Here is a 24,076-nt window from a genome sequence, read left to right on the forward strand (position 1 = left end):
GCATAAAGACTATGTGCAAGAAGATAAGCAATGATACGTTTTAGGAGTGATTATTGTGTATACAAATTCTTTGAAAAATTATATTTAAATTTAAAAGTATTGTAAGTGTTAGCCAGAAAGAAACCACTCTATTGTCAGGACAACGCATTACAATCGATCTCTCTCGCGTCATTCGCTCAACTATGACACGTCACAATGCAAAGTGGAGACCTACTTGAGATACATGTCAGGTAGCTGGGCCACCAGGATAGCCTTATCAGGAGAAGTCTTCAATACTCTGATGATTTCCTGAGTGAATCGTTTCACTTGAGCTCGGTGAGTTAAAGTAATTAAGCGACTATCACTCGGTCCCATCACCTGCAATACAAAAAAACCCTTGATCGTTGCCTCCTTGGTGCATGACGCATGTTTCATTGTGCATTGACTGAACAACGGAAAGTTTGAATGTCAACGTTTGATTTAAACTTTGAAAGTTTTACTCTCAAACAGCATTGTTTTTCATGTTCTTAAGTATTACTCACAATGGAATAGTTAAAACAATCTTACTTCAAAGGTTAATAGAATAAATGTTGCACCATCAACTGTTTATCAGTTTATAAAAAAAGGTAAAAAGGTAAACATGGTCCCAATACTTGATTTCAGATGTTGGGGATGAGAAGATAAGGTTCTCATTGTACTAAGCCTTTGGCACTAAGTAGAATAGGATAGGGTAGCTATATGCCCAGTTCATTTCTCTCGGCCGCCTTTCCTTTGAACAGGAACTACGCCCACCCACTTCATTATACCCTGGGTCGAGGGAAGCAGTGTTTTTAACGACCCGCTTAAGCTGGGAGTCGAACCAGGTTTGCATTATTGGAAAGCCAACGTCTTATCCGCTGCGCCATCCCACCGCGTTCGCGTATAAAGGGTACTGTAAAACAGCACAACTTCGTCTAAAATTTGTGAGTTAAAGTCCGACCACAATATGGTCTTCATGTTTTATTGGGTTTACTAATAGATGACATTTAACAATATTATCCATTTAGAACAACCCAAAAAACACGAAGACCATATTGCGGGCACTTTAACTCACAAATTTTAGGCAAAGTTGTCCACCCGGGCAAAGTTGTGCTGTTTTACGGTACCTCTAAATATTCATTGTCAGTGTTGCCAGATGTTTTAAATAAAAATAATACCTATTCTACGAAAGTCAGTTGAAAATCAAACAAAATCGTAGGAATCAACAAAATTACAACTAGAAACTTCCAAAATTTTCCTGCATCTGGAAAATAAAACTAACCCAGTTCCACAGGCAAAATCCGTGAAACTGGCAGCCTAGGCATTACTTTTTTGGCATTTAGGCATTACTTTTTTGAAAATGGGTCCCTAAAAATGCATTGTCAGCATTTTTAGGGACCCACTTTCAAAACAACTGTAACCCCACCAGTAATCTCAAAAAACTAACCCAGTTGATATTGGCAACCCTGACAGTGGGTATTTAGAGGTACCAGATTATAAGTAGATGAAAGAAAGTTATTCTGCAAAGACAACCTTAAACCAGCTACTGTGAATATGTGATATCTATACCACAAACGCAATACAAGCTTGTTCATGCCGCAATACGTACGTATATCTTCATTTTAAAACCGAGCATTTGATTCACAGCAAAAAAATGTTTTGGGTTGTGTCACCTTCAAGCAAGGTGTGTAGCAAACACGAGTGACGTGTCCAGGACATTATATTTGTGGTGTCTAGTTCAAAAGAATAAAGCCTGTTCTCTTCTTCATGTTTGTGATCATAAAATAGAACAAAATTGTGGATTTAACAAAGTTCCATTAACCTGTAAAAAAATAAAATAAAAAAATAACCTGTAACCTTGCGCGAAAAATAAAAATAAATAAATAACCTGTGCAACGTGCGGTAGAGCTGCCAAAACATCATTAAGACCACGAAATCCGGAAATGTGGAGAGGCTTCCCAAAATGCAGTTGGTACTTAGACTTCAAGTCATCGAACGGCATGCAACAACACCGGCACGTCTGCGGTAAAGAAAACTTAAGGCATTTTGTAATAGGAATAGTCGTGTGTTAAAAGCTCTAATCTAATAACAATACTTACAACACACAAGGAGAAAATTATTTGCCTATTTGATGCAGAATAGCTTGGCCACAAAGGGGCGTAGTTGCGAGAGTTAAATGTTTTACTGATTGCTTGGTATCAATCACACATTGTTTGGTATCAATCACACATAGCTTGGTATCAATCACACATAGCTTGGTATCAATCACACATAGCTTGGTATCAATCACACATAGCTTGGTATCAATCACACATTGTTTGGTATCAATCACACATAGCTTGGTATCAATCACACATAGCTTGGTATCAATCACACATAGCTTGGTATCAATCACACATAGCTTGGTATCAATCACACATAGCTTGTTATCAATCACACATAGCTTGGTATCAATCACACATAGCTTGGTATCAATCACACATAGCTTGGTATCAATCACACATAGCAATAAAAGTGAAACAATTTTCCAATAAAAATTCTTGAAACTGAAAGAATGGATGAAAAATTCCGTTGGTTTCTCAATGCGTTGAAAAGTTTTTAGGGGGTACTTTAAACCAGGGCCCAGAGCATTTGCATCCAATCCATTTGATTTTTGAACACAACTTCTACCATTTTACAAAAACAACACTACAGCCAACTCTAACCCAGATAATGTTTCAGCTATTTTCTCCATACTTTTGTCCTTTTTATAGTCACCTTATTTTTTCAAGGTGTCTTTAGGGGCTCTAGGCTATCTTATGAAAACGGCGAGTTTAAGATTGATCGTTTAGTTTAAGAACATTTGAGGAGTTTGTTGAGGTTCGCAGAGGAGAAAGTAAGCAAGCTCAAATAAAAATATTATTCGGCTTGGAGCAAGTGACGTTGTGGGAGCTCTGCCCCTAGAATATTGTGATATTTAATGAAACAAGGCGATTTATTAGTAAAAACGTATTAAAGCGATTATCGTGATGGAAGAGTTGATTGGTGGAATAAAACTTAAAAATTGCGAGTAAAAGATTGCACATAGCTCGTTGCAGGTTTTCGTCTCAACTATAGAACACATAGCTCGTCTGAACTGAACTTTTCTTTTCAAGCAACAAACAGCTCGCCATAAAATGTAGCAACGTAATTTACCAATTTAAGTGCCACAGCGAGTACGTAGGCCGCACGTCCCAACGCCTGGAGGAACAAATCAAACATGTCCCAAAAATAATTAGAGAAGGAAATAATACAACCAGAATCAAACCAAATCACGCTTGCAAAACTGATAATTACAAAAATATATTTAATAGCTCTGCAATTGAACAACACCTGCTGGATAATGAAGAATGTGCTTTGAACTTTAGACTCGAAATGTTTTCAGTTCTTGCTAAAGGTCGTTCTTCATTCCACTTTGTAGCACTGGAAGCAATCTTTATAAAAACTCTCAATCCAGTCTTATGCCGCCAAAAGGAATTCGTTTATGTCTCCAAGCTCTTTCGTTAATTTGAATTCTTCTGATTAGCCAAAATTCATATTATGTTTTTCTTCTACGATAAATACTTCACCACATTTCAGTTTATTTTATTTTGACGATAGCTCCTGAAGAGAGTCAGACGAAAACCTGCAGCTTCGAGCTATGTGCAACCTTCTACTCGCAATATTTTGATAGAGCACATAGTTCATACCTATACCTCAAGGATTAGACGAAATAATGTCTGAATATATTGTCATTTGCAGAAAATATCGCAAAAACAAAATGCCTTACCAGTCAATTAACCGGTATGATAGTTCCTGGGTAAATCCAGAATAAAAGTGTTTTTTTTGTATGAATAATTTCAATAATTAATCTCCAGGGTTGAGATGCGTCTTGTTTTTTATTATTGATTTACGTGTTTTACTATCCTGCAGCTTAACACAGAAAGCTACAATACAAGTAAAATCAAAATTATGGAGCAATTTGTCAACCGGCACTCATCCTGTTTAGTTTTGGTTGACGTCAGAAAGGGCACCTGACTGGAAACCTTATGCTCCCAAATTTTGAATGGTGCAGCAAAAACAAAAATAGCCCCTAGTTCCCAGCAGTGTTAAGTGTTTTTTTTCATCTTGCAATCGGAGTATTAACACTTTGATAGTTGATAAAGTAATATCCACCAATGAAAACTATTGAATTATGTTTAGCCTACATATGCTTGATAAAACGTTAATTTTTGTCATCACAACTTTTTATGATAAACGAAAGAACTTGAACATTGAAACAATTGAATAAAAACATTTGAAAAAACATTTTAGGCAGATGTGAAACCCAAGTACATGTCAATCTGCAATCGACTTCAGTCTTCAGTTGTGAAGGCTTATGCACGGCGTCTGAGCAATCTATTTTCGTAAACCACGGTTCAAGCTTATAAAACAAAAAAAAGAATGGAAACGATGTATAAAAAACAGAGATAGAAAACTATACTTTAGTTCGGAAAGCAGAAAGCACGTATGAAAAATATTATGAATGAGGAAAATGATAAGATAATATCATAATTTAGTGGAGGAGCCTGTGGAAAAAGTTACTCGAAAAGAAATGGTGGAAGCAATGGAGAAAATGACACAGCGTAAAGTGGCCGGTCCATCAGATGCGAATGCAGAGATGATAAAAGCAACTGGAAAGCTTGTGGAGATTGAAGTGATGATGCCATAAGAGTAGAAAGAAAGCATTGTTTTACCACTGTTAAAGGAAACAGGGGATGTGAGAAGTTGCAGTGCAAGGTAAACTTAATTCAAGTGTCGGGTATGAGAAGATAAGGTTCTCATTTCTTTCATGGCCTCTCTAACTCAGACTGGATGGAAGTAACGAAAGCACTAATCGCACAAAGGTAGGGTAACTAACTAATACAATAATCCTTTCAATGAAAGTACATATTGGCAACAAAAATCACTAAATATTAAAATATCTGCAACATGTGACGATTCTCCATTTGTAATTCACATAAATATACAAAGTTCACAAAAAACATAGATAAACTGATCAATTATCTAGCTGACTTTAGACGGAAACCTGACATTATGGCTATTACAGAAACAAAACTCACAATGTATCGAATATACAACATCGACATTGAAGAATACACATTCATTCACTCGGTTAGTTTAAAGGGACACTCCTGACGGAAATTATTTTTTTATCAAAGTATTCTTTTTGTATGTAAAAAGCAATAAATTTCATCAGGATTTTGAATATGGTAAAATTTTCACTCTAATCAATATTTTTGTGTGTCAAAACTTACAGTGATAAACGTGAGTAATGTAGCTTGTATTTTAGGGTCTGCTACTATTCGGTGAGTCCGATTCAGTGAGTTCCTAACCTCTAACCCCTAACCCTAACTCCTAACCCTAAAACGGCAATGATAATTAGGCTACGGTACCCAATAATTTAAAAAAAAAATTGAAAAAATCCCCCGTTAAGGGATCGGACTCACCGAAACGGGCCATTCCGGTATTTTAATGGGTGATTTTCAAGTCCTGTTTTTTTTTCGAGTCATTAGTTGAAGTTTTAAACTACTCAAATTACAACTACTCATTTATTTCTTGTAAGAATGACATTAAATTTTGTAGGCATATTTAATATATGAGAGGATTTTTGCTATTTCTGTGTAGTTTCACTTAAAGTTAAAAAACAATTGCAAATACATACATAAATTCAAAATTCATTTTATTTTACATGTGTGGAAGAAAATCTCTCATCATTATTCATTGTATGGGTAAGGGATGGTGACAATGCCAGCAAAAAGTGGGGAATAATATAAATTCTCACTGGAGATTTATTAAAACTTCTGTTGGTGATAAAAAATTTTTAAAAAATGGAAAAACTTTTGGGTTTTTTTGACATTTTTTTTTCAAAGAAAAACGTTTTTCATCTATTTAAGTGACATATTTTGATTGCAACTTTCATACTCTTTCCAAAGATTATATAATATGTTTTCTATCAAATATAGTTATAATTACTATCTAAAACCTCTACAGTCTGTTTCACTCTTAAAAGGGAGATCATCAGAAGGTCCCGAAAAATATGCAAAAGCAATAAATCGGTAATAACCTAATTTTAGTAAAAAAATGTCGAGCTGGTATCAAAATTTCTAAATTTTGTGCCAACGTTAAGCTTAGTTGAAGCAAACTAGGTCAACCCATGCAAACCACCAGTGTGAATAACCGGTCTATTTTTCACTGGTGGCTCATCTAATTTTTAATAGGCTTTGGTTTTGACGTAGCTATATTGGGACTACTTGCTTTAATTTGAATGAAGCTGTTCACCAGGCATTTAGTTATCTTGTGATAGTTTAGCTTCATTTACACCAGTAGAACACATCATGTTATTTAACAAACAAAAAATTGACTTTTCAATAAGATCTGATTTTGGTGAGCTAATTATTGCTTTTATGTTAACAATTTCATGTATACTTTTCATCGAGGTCAGGCCAAGAGTTTACTGAAGTAGGTCGGCCAGTCCTGATCTACAGTGCCCCACGATCTTGACTGCTTCGGGTTAATCGTCGTTAATCCTCAGCATTACTAGTTCCGCCACGTAGAGGCGATAGTGTGAGACTTGGGGAACCGACAATACCAACATCAACATACACCTAATACATACAGCAAAAGACCGAGAATCTTGGAAACGTTTTATACAAGAAGCTTGGAATGAAGTACGACAATGAAAGAAGAAGTTAACAAGGTTTTCACAAAGTTTTGATTCATTTTGACAGAAAAATCTTTGTCTTTCATTTAGAAATCGTAGCAGTAGAGTTTTGTTATGCGTTTGAAAAAATATGAAAATGCAGGAGAATGTTATAACGCAGAAAAAGTCGTGAAGCGCAAATTGAGCAAGCTTGCATAAGTGCCTGATCAAGACATATGAACTATAGTTTTAATCACAAAACGCTGTTTGACAGCGAGTTCAAGCCAAATGCTATTTTGACAGCGAGTCCAAACCTAATCGGTCTTTGAAAACAATAGTGTAACTCAGGGGTGGGCAAACTACGGCCCGCGGGCCGCATGCGGCCCGCTAGACCATTTTATGCGGCCCGCCGGCACTTACATGACAATGCCGGCACTTTACATGACTTACACATTACATGACAAAATATTATTCCCTTTACAAGTGTTTTTTTTTTCTCTTCACTTTCAGTGCGTGCCAACATAGTTGATGAAGAGTGGAGGTTGGACTTTGGGTTTGCCATTGATATCATAGAAAAGTTGAACGAATTGAATGTAAAACTTCAGGGCAATGGACAATGGTTTATTTGCACGCCAGATGTACGTCCTCCACGTTATATCATTCCAAATGAAGCTTTCATTGTTCCTCAGACAAGCTGGTAACAACAGGTTTTGTCACTTTCCTTTGCTGAAAGAAGCAAACATTTCTGGTGAACTTGCAGCAAAGTATAAAGTTCAGTTGGATACCTTGGCTATCGAATTCGGCAGTAGGTTCCAAGACTTAAAGAACCTGGAACAGCAGTTTAATATGCTCAGCTCTCCATTCACTACATAAGTTTATTCGGCTCCCGAGGATTTACAGCTGGAACTGCTGGACTTGCAAGCCAAATAATGACTTGAAAGAGAAGTTTAAGTCAGATTCACTGCCTGACTTTTACAAGTCATTACTATTTTTACGACGACGACGACAAGTCATTATCTGACGATTTGTTTCCAAACTTAAAAAACTTTGCTGCTAACTTTTTGGATCCACATACATATGCGAACAATCATTTTCTTGTTTAAAAATAAACAAGTCGAAGAACAGGTCTTTGCGGACAAACACCAACTTGCATGATGTTATGAAGATATCTACCAGCAAACTTGCTCCCAATTTGCAGAAGATTGTGAAAAACTGTGAACAGTTGCACAAGTCTCATTAACTTTTGTGATGATGATTGCATAGCTTTAAACGTAACTGAGTGTAAAATACAAAAATTGTGTTTAATATGAATATGCGTTTATTTACACACCGGGTAAATTTTCCTACTTTGTAGGCCTAATGAGAGTGTGCGGTCCCCAGGCTGCAACATTTTTCAAATGTGGCCCTCAGTACAAAAAGTTTGCCCACCCCTGGTGTAACTGACCTCTTGTGTTGTTCCTAAAGCAAGAAAGACCGAAATTAACCGTGGGAAGCCAGACCATGGACTTCTAAATAGTAGCACCTGGACTGGACACGCAGTGACCAACATGAGGCCAAACAGTCGGTACAACGGTTGGCCAACAGTGGGCCAACAGCCAAGTAACTAACCCTGTTGGCCCACTGTTGGCAAACTGTTGTACCAACTGTTTGGCCACATGTTGGCCACTGCGTGTCCAGTCCAGGTGCTACTATTTAGAAGTCCATGGCCAGACTTACGCTTTGAGATTACGAAACATTTCTGATTAGTAAGATTTCCCTGCAGATGTGTCCATTAAGATTTAAAAGCAACCAATGAATTAGTGGCAGCTTCATCTTTATTGGCAGCTTCAACTGTTCAACTTTAGTGGCAGCTTCAACTGTCAATCAGAGTTTGAAACTAAAATTCATGAGGCACTCCAAATAAAGCAGCACAACCCCAGGCTCAACAAACAATTATTCGCTAAAGGGGCATCTTTTTTGTTGAATTTGTATTAGCTTACGTTTATTTTATGTTATGTTGTCCGCTCACTATCTTGTCTCATGACCACACTCCCGCATAATTATGACAGATTGCTACCACCTTTTGTGTTTGTTCGTCAGTTGTTGCTTGTACGCAGGTCAGTGCAGTTTTATTGAATTTCAGTCATTTATTATTAACATTTCACGAATAATTTTGTTTTGTTTAGATGAATTAAGATATTTTCCTGAAGAGGACAGAAAGTTTTGCCGAAAACGTTTGAAATTATGTATCTGTTTCATTTCTGTATTAATTTTGAATTATGCAATTCAATGTTATTAAGTTGTTATCGATTGTCTGTCTATGGTTTTTAAAAAGTACCTCTCTACCAAAGCTATACTCATCTTTATTTTGTTATGGAAAAAATTGAAATTGCTCCCGTGGCAACTGAAAATACTACAGCATTAAAAAAACATTTAGTTTTAGTGAGAAATAACCAGGTCTCATCTCCATTATGTTAAGTGCAAAAAACAATTTTATATTTTTGTTTGTTAAAAAAATAAACATTGAAATTGCAACCGTGACAGATCAAATTACACTGAATACCGAATTCAATTAATTTTAGTACGAAACAATCAAATCTTGCGTCATTCGGGGTTTGTGTCATTCATGCATTGCGGCATTCAGGTCTTGCGTCATTCGGGCCTTGCGTCATTCGTGCCTTGTGTCATTCGTGCCTTGCGGCCGAGGGATCGCGTCGTTCGGAAGGCAGCGTAAAGTCGTGGAGAAAGGAAACTTTTGTTGAAAGTGTTGGAGTTGTGTGTTAGGGTGGAGTGAAAACAATTTTTTTTTCAAATCAAAAAGTCAGATTAACCAAAAGTGGCGTATGGACCAAAAACCAACTTCTGAGAAGGTTTTGGGTTTGTCCCACCTACACCCAGGTGGCCCATAATTTTTAAAGGTCATCCGAGGGTCAAATTTCATGAAAATCCCATAACTTGGAAACTGGTTAAGCTAGAATGTTGGTTTTTGGCTTAAAATTTCCAGAAGGTCCATGTTTATATAATATATGCTCTAATGCAACTTTTGTCTCTATTTTAACTACATAAGCTGATAATAATAAAAAATGACGTTTTAGTTTGAAAGCTATATAACGTGAAGAAGTGAAAATGCTATATTTGAACTATTTGCACTAATAGTTACCGTATGTGTGAAGGGGGTAATGTGCCTTGATTTTGACATATTTCAATGGCATAATTTTGAGACTATCAGAAAATGGACATTCGTTTGCTATGCATATTATTGTAACACAAGGTAAGTACATTTGAAAAATATCGTTCATAATCATTTGGTTGCCATGGTAACCAACGGGGGGGGGGGGGGGCCTAGTAACAAAAAACAATAACAAGCTTAACTCAAAAACCAATTAAGCTACAGGCACCAAACTTGCAGAATATGTTCTAATGTTAATTGCGCACAAAACTATGTTTTTGTATTTAATTTAGGTTGCCATGGCAACTTAACAACAGCTAATCAAATTATTTTTAGCAATATTTCCATTTTGCCTAAATAATATAAAAAACGCTCTCATGATTTTGTAGATATAGTTGTTCTTAAAATATATTCCAAATTTCACACCAATGTGATGTTTGGTCATGGAGTTATACTTGTTCCCGTGGGGCCACATGCACCAAAACACTAATTGGAGATATTGCCCTCCAAAGTTTACAATTCAAAATAGCCAAAAAGTTAACACTTTTGAGAAACTATGTGAATTATATACGACTGGAAATACATAACAAGTGAACATGCAGTCAGCTTTTCTGTATAAACACATTCAGTGCATTATGGGAAATTTTATTAAACTTTATTCTTTTTGAAAGGGGATAAATAACGATAAAACAACATGCAAAATTAGCAATAAAATGCTAACCAAACGCCATGAATCGGTTGTCAAAAATAAGAGTGGCCTTCGTAAAAATTGAATTTCAATGTCTTATACGCCACATATTCCAAGTTTTATGGGTATATTTTATAGAAGAAGACTTAACGTATCCAAAACCAACAAAAACAGAAAAAAAAAATATTTTTTTTGAATATTTGAGCACATTACCCCCTTAAGGCATAATAGGTACAAACTGACTAAGTACTGCTTAAAATACTTTCTAAGTAGTTAGTACAAAACAAAGGATATGCAAGCAACAATCATGGATATGTGACAAAAAACTCAATCCAAAAAATAAGTAGCAAAGACTCATATGCAATAATGTTACAATGCTATTTGACATTATCTTTAGTTTCCATGAAATTTATAAGAAACTACTTACAATCAGGGTCGCATTATAAAAATTATCTTGTGGTGAAAAAATATTAAAAACCTTCAACCTGAAAACATCAGGATTATCAAAGTCAGAAAAAATATATTTCGACTCTGATCCATTGCAAATTTGGGCAAGGTTGACTGGGCTTTGGTAAAGACCCTTGCCAACCTTAATCCACCACTGTTTGCAATGAGTGTTACAGAAACCATGACATCAACTCATTTATAATTACACGTATCCAATAACAATACACAGCCAGGGGCTCCGAAAGGGGAGAAGTCGGGCAACTTTCCCCCTAGCACAACAATGTAAAGAAAAAACGAGTAGTTTTTCGTTTTTTCCACGTTTGAGGGGGCCCATTTTTGCCACTAAAATGATAGTGTACCAACTTAAAAAAAACAAATTTTTGAATGAAATAGGCAGTTCCAAGCATTTTTCGATCATAGTATATGTAACTTCAAATGTATCTCATCAAGAACGAATCATTCTCGCATTAAGGTAGGCGATGTTAAACTGCTTCAAGACGTAAAATTTGATGCTGTTAAGCCTACTGATTTCTGCATTATCAATTTTCTATTGTTTTAACTTGAAAACTGGTGCTGCTGCGTTTGGCTAAGCGTGTGGCCTACTATTTTTGCTTGACCAACAGAACCTTGACTTCAAAAACTGCGTTGGCCAGGCGTAAGTTCGCCCTGTTAGCTCAGTGGTTACGCGCCCGGCTCAAGATCACGCAGCGCTGCTTTCACTCCCGGGGTCATATCATTTTTGGAGTAATTGATCTACTGTAGCTTGTGTCATTTTCCGGAATGGCCCGTTTCGGTGAGTCTGATTCGGTGAGTCCGATTCGGTGAGTCCGATCCCTCAACGGGGGATTTTTTCAATTTTTTTTTTAATTATCGGGTACCATAGCCTAATTATCATTGCCGTTTTAGGGTTAGGAGTTTGGGGTTAGAGTTAGGGGTTAGGAACTCACCGAATCGGACTCACCGAATAGTAGCAGACCCTCATTTTCAAGTGTAACCAGGCCAGACAGGAAATTCAAAATAAAGCTGCCTCCTTCAAGAAGCCTACTTAAGCAGTTTCAAATCCATGCTTCTCTGCATTTTGTGGATTACAATTCTACATTACAAGCTACAGTAGATCAATTACTCCAAAAATGATATGAGCCCCTGGCTGTGTATTGCTATTGGATACGTGTAATTATAAATGAGTTGATGTCATGGTTTCTGTAACACTCATTGCAAACAGTGGTGGATTAAGGTTGGCAAGGGTCTTCTTTACCAAAGCCCAGTCAGCCTTGCCCAAATTTGCAATGGATTAGAGTCGAAATATATTTTTTTCTGACTTTGATAATCCTGATGTTTTCAGGTTGAAGGTTTTTAATAATTTTTCACCACAAGATAATTTTTATAATGCGACCCTGATTGTAAGTAGTTTCTTATAAATTTCATGGAAACCAAAGATAATGTCAAATGACATTGTAACATTATTGCATATGAGTCTTTGCTACTTATTTTTTGGATTGAGTTTTTTTGTCACATATCCATGATTGTTGTTTGCATATCCTTTGTTTTGTACTAACTACATAGAAAGTATTTTAAGCAATACTTAGTCAGTTTGTACCTATTATGCCTTAACACATACGTAACTATTGGTGCAAATAGTTCAAATATAGCATTTTCACTTCTTCACGTTATATAACTTTCAAACTAAAACGTCATTTTTTATTATTATCAGCTTCTTCTTCTTCTTCAATTGCCTTGCCTGAACCAGGCATCGACGGCCTCAGATGAATAATTAGACCAAATGTTCCTATTATATGTTGCATGGATAATTGTTTCTGTTTTGTCGTTAAATTGTTCCAGATGTGTTTGTCTTTGTTTGCCAGGTGCCCGCTTTCCAAAAATTTTACCAGTTAAAGAGAGATGCTCCAGTTTTTGGTTTCTTATCAGCTTATGTAGTTAAAATAGAGACAAAAGTTGCATTAGAGCATATATTATATAAACATGGACCTTCTGGAAATTTTAAGCCAAAAACCAACATTCTAGCTTAACCAGTTTCCAAGTTATGGGATTTTTATGAAATTTGACCCTCGGATGACCTTTAAAAATTATGGGCCACCTGGGTGTAGGTGGCACAAACCCAAAACCTTCTCAGAAGTTGGTTTTTGGTCCATACGCCACTTTTGGTTAATCTGATTTTTTGATTTGAAAAAAAAATTTTTTTTTCACTCCACCCTATTGTGTGTGGCCTGCAATATTGTACGGCAGCGAGACATGGATGCTAAGATGAGAGTGAACTTACAATTCTGAGAAGAGCAGAAAGGGTAATGGTGAAAGCAACGTGTGGGAAAACCGAGAAGAAAAAGACTGATGAACTGATGGACATGCTAGAAATGAAAGAGATCATAGACAAATTTGGTCAAATGGAGTAAGATGATTTATAGTATTTATGGTAAGACTTTCATAAAGAACATGAAATAAACAGAAGAATGAGGTGGGCAAGGTTGTACTGAAGGAAGAAGGTATGTAGGTGCTGCAAGGAAAGAAATGGCCACTTCACCAGCGGGGACATGATGACTCGTTCATCCTTCTCCAAAAGACCCACTGCAGACTGCACTTACACAGACAGGCTAGCTCAGGGTGGCCCAGACTTCGACATACAGGCCACGAGTAAGTTTTAAGCGGCCCGGATTGTTAAACAGCTGACAGCAAAATCAGTTGAGATTGTTAATACAGGGTGGCTCAGCGAAGTGTGGACAAATAAAAGTTATTTTTTCTCAAATATATAGTGGCCAATCAAACAACTTATATCAAATAAAAGAGAAATGCATTGTCTTCAATTACATCCAAAAATTATTCAACATATCCACCTTTCTACTTAATAACCTGGCGGAGACAAGGGATCACACGTGGCATGCACAATTTCAGCGTCAATTTCTGCCCAAGACGTAGTCAGTTTTTGCTTCAGAACCTCAACATTTGAGTGAGAGGTTGTTCTATCCAGCTGAAGTATAATTTCTTCATTTCCAGTGACTTTCGCTACCAAGAATCATCCTTTAACATCTTCAGATAAACATGTTGATTGATTTTGACACTACCCTAGATGAAAATCAAAGGGGTTTTGAGACTTGTGAACGTAACCCTTGCCCACACCATTATCGAAGCTAGTTTTTGCCTCCTGAATAAAGTTCGACGTTCAACAGGCACAGAATCTTTAGATTTAATCCAAATCCGATCATTTTGATTGTTGCGTATGGCTTGAACGGCGAATAATTTCTTATCAGTCCAGAGAACTTGTGGCTGCGTGCCATCAAGGAGCTTATTCAGAAGAATCTTCGATCTTTCAAACCTTTTCTTCTTTGTGGCACCAGAAAGAAACTGTCGTTGGGATAATTTTGTAGGGCTTGACGCTAGATCCCTTACCACCACCCTCTGGACAGTTGAACGGCTAACATGTGCCTATTTAGCAAGTTTTCTGCTGCTGCTTCTTCAAGGATTCCGCTGCAACTTTTCTCTAATGTTCTTAATCAGTTTTCTGGTTAATACGGACCTCTATGGGGTGCTCCTAACTTTTGGTAACCAGCTACCAGTCTCTCTCAACCTTTTTACTGTCTTGTATACACCAGAACGACTTACAACTCCTTTCAAAACCTTGAAAATCTTAGCAGGTGTGAACCCCTTATGACAGTGCGTAGTCTTCGTCATGGGTATAACTGTAATTTTCCAGAAAATTTATAGAACATCAGTACTTTAGGATGATTGCACCATAAATTCTGTAATAAATACTAAAAAATTGGTAGTCTGGAAATGTGTTTAAATTTAATGTGAAATTTTGTTCACACTTTGCTAGGCCACCCTGTAGTTTACATCACTGGGTCGATACCTGATCGATTGTCATTTATCGATGCACAAGTGAAACGGTGACTTATGCTTGGATTGGCTCACCCAGACCCAAGGAAAAATATGAAGTCAAAACTAGACGCAGTGCATAATGGATTCAAGAGTCTTCAACAACTCGTGTTCATACAAAGAGAACTTAAAACGTTTTCACAATCTCACCTTTAATAAATCAATCAGCTCTTTAGTGAACAACAACAGAGCGGAAGTGCCCAAGCGTGACGACGATGAAGACTCACTGACTGTGTCGGAACCTGGAGTGTACATTGTATAGACAACTTAACGTATACACACAGTAAATCATGAATTAGAAATTACATGGTGACTTCACCATCACCACGAAACTAGAACTTCTGTCTGAGGTACAGTAGATGGTCGCATGGATCAATGGTGCGTTACCTGAGTCTGCGTGGGGTTGTGACCAAACAATCATCTTCGAGCGGCCATCCACGATGTGAACACCCGGCACGTAGCTGATCTCGTGCTCCAAGTAGACACCGCCCTGTCCTTTCTAAACAATGCGGATTAAATCAATGAATTAGTGCAAGTCGATGTCACTTATATTGATGACTTTGTGAACATTTTGTAAAATTAATTGACTGTTATGAGACCAGAAGCTAACGTGTCACCTTGGGGTAAGGAAAGGCACCAAACTCAGCTTCGTAGCAACATTCAAATCTGTGGAAACATAATATTAAATGTTGGTCATCGTCGTCATCCGTGCACGACACAAACAAACATTATTTCAAAACAAATCATCTCGGTCGTTCGTGAAAGCAAAAAAGGAATGTGATGGAAGTCTCACCCCTGCAACTGCAGAACGCCATCGTGCGAGTGCAACAGAGCGTGAAGTTTGGCGGAAAATTCTCGAAGGCACATTTCAATCTTTGTGTCAGTACGACGAAAGCTGCAATGAACGCCATGTTGAATGCTTCACATATTTTTAACTCGAGAAAATGCAACTCATGATCACAATAAACGAAAGAATGAAGTTCTTACAAGAAGAATGAAGCCGTTGCACTCACCTGGTTGGTCGATAGTGTTTTTGGCAAACACCCGGCGTTTCAACATCACTAAAAACACAAAAACATTTTTTGCAAAAAGTAGGCTACCCAGTACGGCATCCGGCCGTTGAAAAGTAGGCTACCCAGTACGGCATCCGGCCGTTGAAAAACAGAGGTTTATGATGAACAATACAGATCAACAACAAAAATTTGGCCCAAAAAGTTAAGAGTTATTTTAGAATATTCCAAAATTTTCACTTATTTTTTCGAATTGGCTCTAGTTTTCGAGATATTTGACAATGAAAGTATTTTCGAAATCGCTACCTAAAAGCTTTTAACTAGCTACTGTCTACCCAAATTGTAGTAGCCTATAAAAGCTTTTAATTAGTAAAATCACTTATTTTTAGCACAGTTTATCATTACGACATCATCTATCGTTTATCCAGTAGCTCATGCAACTGGTACAGTATTTCTCGGTAGTGGAGTGTAGCAAGAACTCAGTGATACATACGTGTTTCGCCCATGAGGCTGGGCTCCCCCCCCCTTTTTTTTTGTCAAGAGATGGTGACATGGAACCCCGGGTAGTCACTCGGAGACAAGGGGCGGCATCAGTTATGGTGTGGGCCGCAGTCAACATATTAGGAAGGAGTCCATTGATTTTTGAGGACCAAGGAGTGAATTTGAACCAAGAAAACTACCGAAATGATATTCTTGAGGGTTCATTGTTGCCTTGGGCAAAGAAACACTTCAAAAATGTAATTGGTCATTCCAACAAGATTCTGCCCCTTCACATGATTTTTTTTTGTTGGCTAGTGTCATTAGTGCCAATGATCCTTGCATTAATTTAATTGCAACCGAGACCCCAGATGGCTTTGAAAATGAAACACATACAGAAAAAAGTGAAGAGCGAACCTGATTCATCTTAAGACTTAGATTGACATAAATTTCTGCAGGACAAAGGTTAGGAATTTCTCTACATAAAACTAACAATAGACAGATAAAACCAAGCAACCACACAGTTTTATCTGTCTATGGTTGAAGAAAGTCACCTCTTTACCAAAATTGTGTGTTTAAAACTAACAATTACATAGCCAAACATTGCGAAATAACTTGGCATCACTTGGAAAACCAAAAAGGAATACTTAGAATCTGTTTAATTGGTGTTACCCACTGATTTGCTATAACATAACAATGCGATATACCTTTTAATGAAAACAAACAAGCCTTCCGCGCACTCGGTAACAGCAACAAAATCGTCCACTTCTTTTAAGTCTTCCAGAGAAAGTTGTTTGCGATAACTGCTCACAAAAACGTAATGCAATGAACCCGGACAAACTTTAAAAAACAATTCAATCTCAAATCAAGAACAATTGTGTGATTTTTCTAAACAAAGAAGAAAATTTAAATAAAAATAATTTCAAACAAATTAGTTTTGCTAGTTGTCTTCATTAACAGTGGTTCTTGAATTGGGGTGCATAAAGAGAGAGCACAAAATTGACAATTGCTAACTTTTTGTGTAAGTGATAGTGCATTTATGGGTGTTGTTGCTACGCCAAATTTAATTGAGCTTTCACGATCTTAGAAAAACGCATTTTAACTTTGGTGGGTTACTGAAGTTACCTCAAGACAAAGAGCGTATTCGTTTATCCAACAGAGACATATTGAAGTTAAAAGTACTTGAAAAGTGAGTAAAAACATGCGAAGCAAAAAAACAAGTTTGCAAAAAAACAAGTTTGCAATTTTTGAAAAACAGTGGCCTTTGGTAAAGAAATGTGTCGATGTATTGATCACATACTGTACTGCAGGTGTTTGATAATAATTTATCTTTGATTTGTTAATTGGCACGGAGAATTCATCACAGATTTATCAATGAAATGTGCATTGTGTAGTCTAACTCCAAACAACCTCAAAATCACGTATGTGCTTTCTAACAAACACACGTGAATTAACAGAGATGGTTCGTACTGAAAAAGAGTTTTATTTAAATTCGTGAGAAGGCAAGCGTGGCATTTGATGTTTATCGACGCAAGGGTGCAACTAAACAAATTAAAAAACACCGTTCGAGATGTTTTCTGGGTAGCCTTCACCTCGGTTTAAGAAATTCTTCGACCAAAAGCCGCACTTTGACATATAATCTCCAATTCTCCATTATAGCCTACACAGTTGCAGAACCAAGTTGTAACTGAAAAGTCAAGCTCTTGACAAACGCAGAGTGGTTGAGGACCTACTTGCGCATGTATAGAGAAGCTAGCTTGTTGATGTGGACACCATCTCGTCCGTACTCTTGGAGGAGGAAGAAAAGCTCGTTTCTGAGAACAAATAAGATAATGAGAACAGTAATGTAAAAAGTAAAACATCCATGGAGCGGTTTCTAAGGAAAAGTGTAAAAAATAGAGCGCATGAGATGAACTTATGTTCACAAAGCATGAATTGTAGAGAATGCCACAATCCGATATAACGAACCTTGGGCCATTCTGTAAACTTAATCCCAATGAGCGCTTTCAAACTTCTTGCTGAAAGTGAGATAAGATAAACTTTTTTTTATTACGCTCCGTCATCTAGTCTCAAAAACATCTTGAAAATTTAAATATTATTTCTTTCATGCTTTGGTTGCTGTGCGGACGGATATAGTTCATTTTACTTTTGTAATTTGTTTTCACACTAACGTTAATCACATTTCCAAGTTTCAAAATAATAAATATTACTACAACTTTGAATATCCGTAAATTTTCTGATGGTGTCTCGTGATGTACCTCAGTTGCGCTGGGGGTGATGGCTGCTGTGTGATGGTAACCAAAACCCGCTTTCCTCCCATCTTCCTCCGGTGGAGCTGAAGAAGAACACGAAGAGCAGCATTGACGTTAGGAACGGTCACGTCACACATAACCGTGAAACGATTGTGAGGCCGAACCTGCAGCTTCCAGACCTATAAAAAACAGCGATTAGAGACGCCGCATGGCGGGCATCCTATTTCACAGAGCAAGTTTCAAAGGTGGCATCAAACCTGTTGGTGTTAATAAATCCTCACCGTACGGGTGAGTGGATGGCACACAGTTGGACAGAGTACGTTCTGTTATGTCTGAATATGTTATTGAGTATTTGGTGGTATAACTGACGTTGTAAGAAGTGCCATGTAAACACATTCGTGCTGTAGCACATGAACAACGTTATGCTACCGTGCTCAACCACGGTCTATAGCCTTATAGGTCATTCCTTATGAGGTAAAACTAAAGGAAGAGTAAAGATACCGCACAGGTCTTTAGGCTGTTAAATTTTTGGATGGACAATTTACACCTTAAATGAAATCACAAAAAGGTAAATTTATGCAGCTAGTAGTCTGATATCAGATCAAGCAGAAAATATTATCACAAACAGACTGTAACCTGTGTTAAGCCAGCGATATATCTAAAAACATTCCCTTAGTTAATATTTTTAGGTTGAAAAACGAACACAAGAAGCCCCCACTTATACATAAACAATAAATTTGACCGTTTAATAAAACTTTATTAAAGATTGATGTGACTCCGGACGACTTCAATCAAACAAGAGAAGGGTCATTCCATTATAATTCAATCAATTTCAAGAAAATTGAAAACCATTACCTCTCACATTTTTTATTTTTGAATATTTTAAAGATAGAGAAATGATTACGGATTTATCTTTAAACTTTGTCTTTATTTTATTTTTGAGTAATCACTAGGACAAGTTTTTATTGCATTAAAATCGTGAGAAATTTGCAGTTAATTTTAACAAAAGTTGCAGTAAAAAGTTGCATTTATGCACAAGTATTTTAAAATTGTTAGGGTATGAGATACTCGAAAGGTTCTGTTGTATAATCCAACAACTTAAGACTTTCTTTTCTGTACGCTATCGATCATGTATACATTTTGATGTTCTTGAGATTTGACACCTAGATCACAGCATTTCGCTGTCAGCTCCTGCAGAGCTGTCAAATTTAAACGACATTGATTTACTCAAGCGATCTATTTACGTATAATGCCAAATATTTCTTTGTTATGCAATTCAAAGAAAATAGAACCATACTAGAAACAGTTTTATAGCATGTTTTTTAAATCACACCTTTACATTTGGCGCAAAACTTGATAAAAGTTGCAGTAAAAAGTTACATGTAAAATATAAATAAGTTGCAAAAAGTTGCAATATAAAATTCCTACAAACAGCTTAAAACATCATGCTACATAAATTCTGAGTATTTAGGAAGCTGTCGGAAGCTGTAAAAAAAAGTTGCGAAGACTCGCTCTAGCAGGGTTGATCAGTTTAAACCGTGGCGGTTTAAACCGCCCGGTTACAACCTGGTTCAAACTGGGCAGTTTTGACCACCTATTACTGGTCAAAACCCCTTTAGTGTATGAATCAAGTTGCTTTTCAATTGAATTAAAAATATTACCGTCCATGTTTAGTAATGATGTTCAACTATATTTTGTTTTGATCAACAATAACCTAAATGCTGGATTTGAAACAAAAAATATTCAATTTCTCTGTTTATTTTTAATATTTCAATCAGTTGGTTACCGTATTTTGCGGACTATAAAGCGCATCCGATTATAAGGCGCACTGTCAATAAATTGCTTTGATTAGTTGTTTGTTCAGACATAAGGCGCACCTGGCTATAGAACGCAAAGTATTTTAAGGAGTATGGGTTACCGTATAAAGCTCATTAAACAAAAATGCCTAATAAATGTAAGCAAGTCACAATAGTACAATGAGCAAAAGAAAAAATGGGCCTAGTGAATATCACAGTTGCTAGTCGCTTTTACCGTAGTTTATTGTGTAAGACGGTGGTTTATTTATATAATAATAGTATCGGTACTGGTTTTGAGTGTAGGCAATAATGCACTACTTGATCCATACATTAGGCGTACTGGCTTATAAGGCGCACGATCAATTTATGAGAAAAAAAAAAGGATTTAAATTGCGCCTTATGGTCCGTAAAATACGAATATTTTAATTATTGAGAAAAATCAAATTCTAAAAATAAGTTTCTGATGAACCAAAAAATGCTTGATAGAACGATAACCAATTAGCACAGCCAACTGAAGAACAAAAATTTATTCCAACAAATCTTTTTATGAAAAACATTTGCCATCAAATTTTGCCTGACAGGTCGGTATTGGCGGCCTGCATATCAAAATGGTCACAACTCACAACTACTTTTATATTTCCTAAATAGCCCATAGCCCAGGTAGCCGACCATTCACTACATAAAAATATTTTTCTGGGTTTTGACCAGTTTTGACCGGTTTAAACCTAGTTTTGACCGGTTAAAACCGCTTAGTGGTCAAATTTAAAATTTGCATTTTTGCCACTAATGGCGCCACTGTTCACCTTGGTGTTAAACAAAATTGTCCTCAAATCTTCAATTCTGACTCAAACTTTCTGAACAAAAAGTCTCATTGTATGCTTTTTGGACCAATGATATCATAACTCAGGTCAAAAATACAAACAAATACTTTGTTTTGTGTGTAAGTGGTCTCATAAAAAAATTGGGGAATTCAATTACGTGGTAAAAAGGAACGACTAGACTTAAAAAAATGATTGAATAGAGACAATGATGAGAGGAAGAATTAATGTGGGATCTGCAATGCTGTGCGGAAGTGAGACATGGTGCTTACTGCTTAAGTGCTTACGGAAAAACGAATTGGCAATTTTAAGAAGAACTGAGAGAGCGATGGTGAGAGCAATGTGTGGTGTGAAGCTGATGGACAAAAAAAATACCGAAAAACTTATGAATTTGCTTGGGTTGAATGAGAATGTTGATAAGTTGGCGAAAGCGAATGGAGTAAGAGGGCATGGGCAATGGGCATGTTTTGAGAAGGGATGAAGATGATGTTTTGAGAAGAACGCTGGAGTTGCAAGTGGAGGGTCGTAAAAAACAAGGAAGACCCAAGAAAACGTGGAAAAGGCAAGTTAAAGAGGAAAGCAGCAAGGTGGGCTTGACAAGAGAGGTCGCGTTAGACAGATCGATGTGGAGGCAGGGTGTGAAGGCGATTGCGGCACTTGGAGGTGAATCCGGCCACCCTCGGTAACGGGGACATCACCGGATTAAAACTGGACTACTACAACTACTAGAGACAATCTAGTCTAGACTTAAATTGCAGCAGAAAAGCAAGAAATAAGTTGCAGGTCTTAAGTGTACTTCGGGAAGGAGAATTGGAACACAAGAACACCTTTCACCAATACGATTGAAGTAAAGCGTGCGTGTCTCAGACAGACCAATGTTGACACACTTGAAGCAACAAACCAACAAAAACAATGCAATTGATTGAGTTTCACTCTTAGCAGCATGATCGTTGCTTACTCCACAATGTAGATTTTAACGACCTGTTTTAGCCTGATTTTGCTAGTGTCCGTTTTGCTGGTGTCGTCGTCGTCTAGGTGGTTGCTTCAGAAAGTCCTTGGGGTATCCCTTCTACTCGATTGTCTTCTCGAATTCCATCAGGTGTGTATTGCTCTGTTGGGTGAGGAACATCTATCCTTTCTTCTCTGTATTTCGTTTAGGAGTATGGTCTTCTTGGTATTTGTGGGTAGGGCCGAGTCGAAGTGTAGGAGTAATTTTGTCTGTGCTTTTGTCTGGTAGAGTTCGTGGTGGATTGTGCCGTCTCTGTCGATTTATGGTGAAGTCCAGTAGTGAGACGGTGTTGTCTGCTGTTGGTAGTTCTATTTCAAAGTTAATAGCTGGGTGTGCTTGATTGAGGGCGTTTTGGATTGCTAAGGCTTCTCTGTTATTGACTGTCAGCAAGAATGTTTCGTCAACGTATCATCTGTAGAGGGTGAGGTTTGTGTGCTTCTGCAGTGTCTACTTTTAAGGGTGTCTATGAAGAGGATGGCGAAGATTCCAGATACGGCGTTTCCCTTTGGTAGACCGTCAACTTGGCTATAGAACATCTTGAATGTGAAGATGTTGTTCTAAAGGATAATCTCGAGAAGGAAACCGACCTCTTCAGGGTGGAACAGGTTGTAGAGCTGTGTTCTTCCTGTCGGAAGTTTTTGGATGGCTTGTCATTGGATCACATTGTCGATCGCTTCCTTAGGAGGGACGGAGGTCGGAGGTGTTGTACATTGCTGTCACATCCTGGCTGAAAAGGAAGTTGAATTTTCTCAGAGTGTCTGACGGCATGTCTCTGATTTGGTTGAGTAGTTCTTGACTGTTTGTAAAGTGTGCCAGAACGTCTTTCCATAAGGGGTTGAGTAAGGTGAAGACTAGGTGGGACAGTTTGGCGGATGACCCGTTTGTACATGAGACGATTGGACAAATCTTGATGTCAGGTCCTTCTTTGTGAGTCTTGATCAGGTGGTAGAATAGTGGAATCAGACTATACAGGTCGTTAAAATCTACATTGTGAAGTAAGCAACAAAAACAATTTCAGCCTCATGGACGTCATGAAAGTCAGAGATAGAAAAAGCTTAAGTGCGTTTCAAGCTTCAACCTCATTTATTCAAGTAACTGCACTAGTACATAGTCGCAGAAGCATCAACGGTTGGTACTTTACAATGTGGATTAGGGTGGTCCAAAAAAAACTTTTTTTGTAAATGTTAATGTCTCACCCTAAAATATTGTTACCATTGATGAGAAAATGACATCTGTAAATTTTTATAAAGATTGGTTGATATTTAGAGGTTGCTACCGGGGTTCAAAGTTTTGCCATTATTTTAACATTTCGAGAGGATATGATACAGATATGATACCGTACAGTATTTGCTTGGCATTGAGCACTTTTTGTAGTATTAATAGTTTTTATTGTTTAGTACATATATACCGTACATATAGGAATTATTGCGCGAGGGTCTTTCTACTACACTCTGGATATCGGTGATCAGCGACACCGCACAAAAAATACTGCTTTTGATCATCGTCACATATGTGTAATATGTTGCATTCTGTGATCAACGCCAGTCGGCAATGTCATTTTCTCATTTACAACCTTCATTTCACTCACAATTGCTCTCTCTTTTTGATATGCGTCATTGGTCTTCCAGTTATCTGGGTCTCTCTTCAAAAATGATGAAGACAAATTCAGAGCCTTAAAAAATCGGTTTGTATTTGATGTAACAAAATCAATGAATGACCTTTTCATTTGAAAACCAAAGACTTGTTGTATTTGGCCTGCCGTCATGAGCGGGCAAGAACAGCGTTACAAGGCGAAGGCAGCGTAAGATAATTCGAAACAATTGATTGATTAATACAGTCGAAATCGTTTAAGCGCATAGTCAATTTGTCA

At 37.2% G+C, this 24,076-nt stretch overlaps 1 protein-coding gene across 1 annotated transcript in view; it reads right to left on the minus strand.

Annotated features, from left to right (window-relative positions):
* The window catches only part of LOC145784666 (meiosis regulator and mRNA stability factor 1-like), a 66,367-nt gene that overhangs the window by 20,849 nt on the left and 21,442 nt on the right, over positions 1–24,076 (minus strand). The window contains exons 11-20 of the mRNA XM_082596532.1: positions 18,590–18,762; positions 18,065–18,145; positions 17,039–17,134; positions 15,858–15,905; positions 15,638–15,739; positions 15,462–15,510; positions 15,232–15,343; positions 14,995–15,086; positions 1,886–2,017; positions 215–357 (exon numbers count right to left, since the gene is read on the minus strand). Of these exons, the coding sequence (XP_082452658.1) occupies positions 215–357; positions 1,886–2,017; positions 14,995–15,086; positions 15,232–15,343; positions 15,462–15,510; positions 15,638–15,739; positions 15,858–15,905; positions 17,039–17,134; positions 18,065–18,145; positions 18,590–18,762 (1,028 nt within the window). The remainder of the gene's footprint in view (positions 1–214; positions 358–1,885; positions 2,018–14,994; positions 15,087–15,231; positions 15,344–15,461; positions 15,511–15,637; positions 15,740–15,857; positions 15,906–17,038; positions 17,135–18,064; positions 18,146–18,589; positions 18,763–24,076) is intronic.

Source organism: Aplidium turbinatum, chromosome 15 (genome assembly GCF_918807975.1).
Source record: "Aplidium turbinatum chromosome 15, kaAplTurb1.1, whole genome shotgun sequence".
Classification (NCBI taxonomy): Eukaryota; Metazoa; Chordata; class Ascidiacea; order Aplousobranchia; family Polyclinidae; genus Aplidium; species Aplidium turbinatum.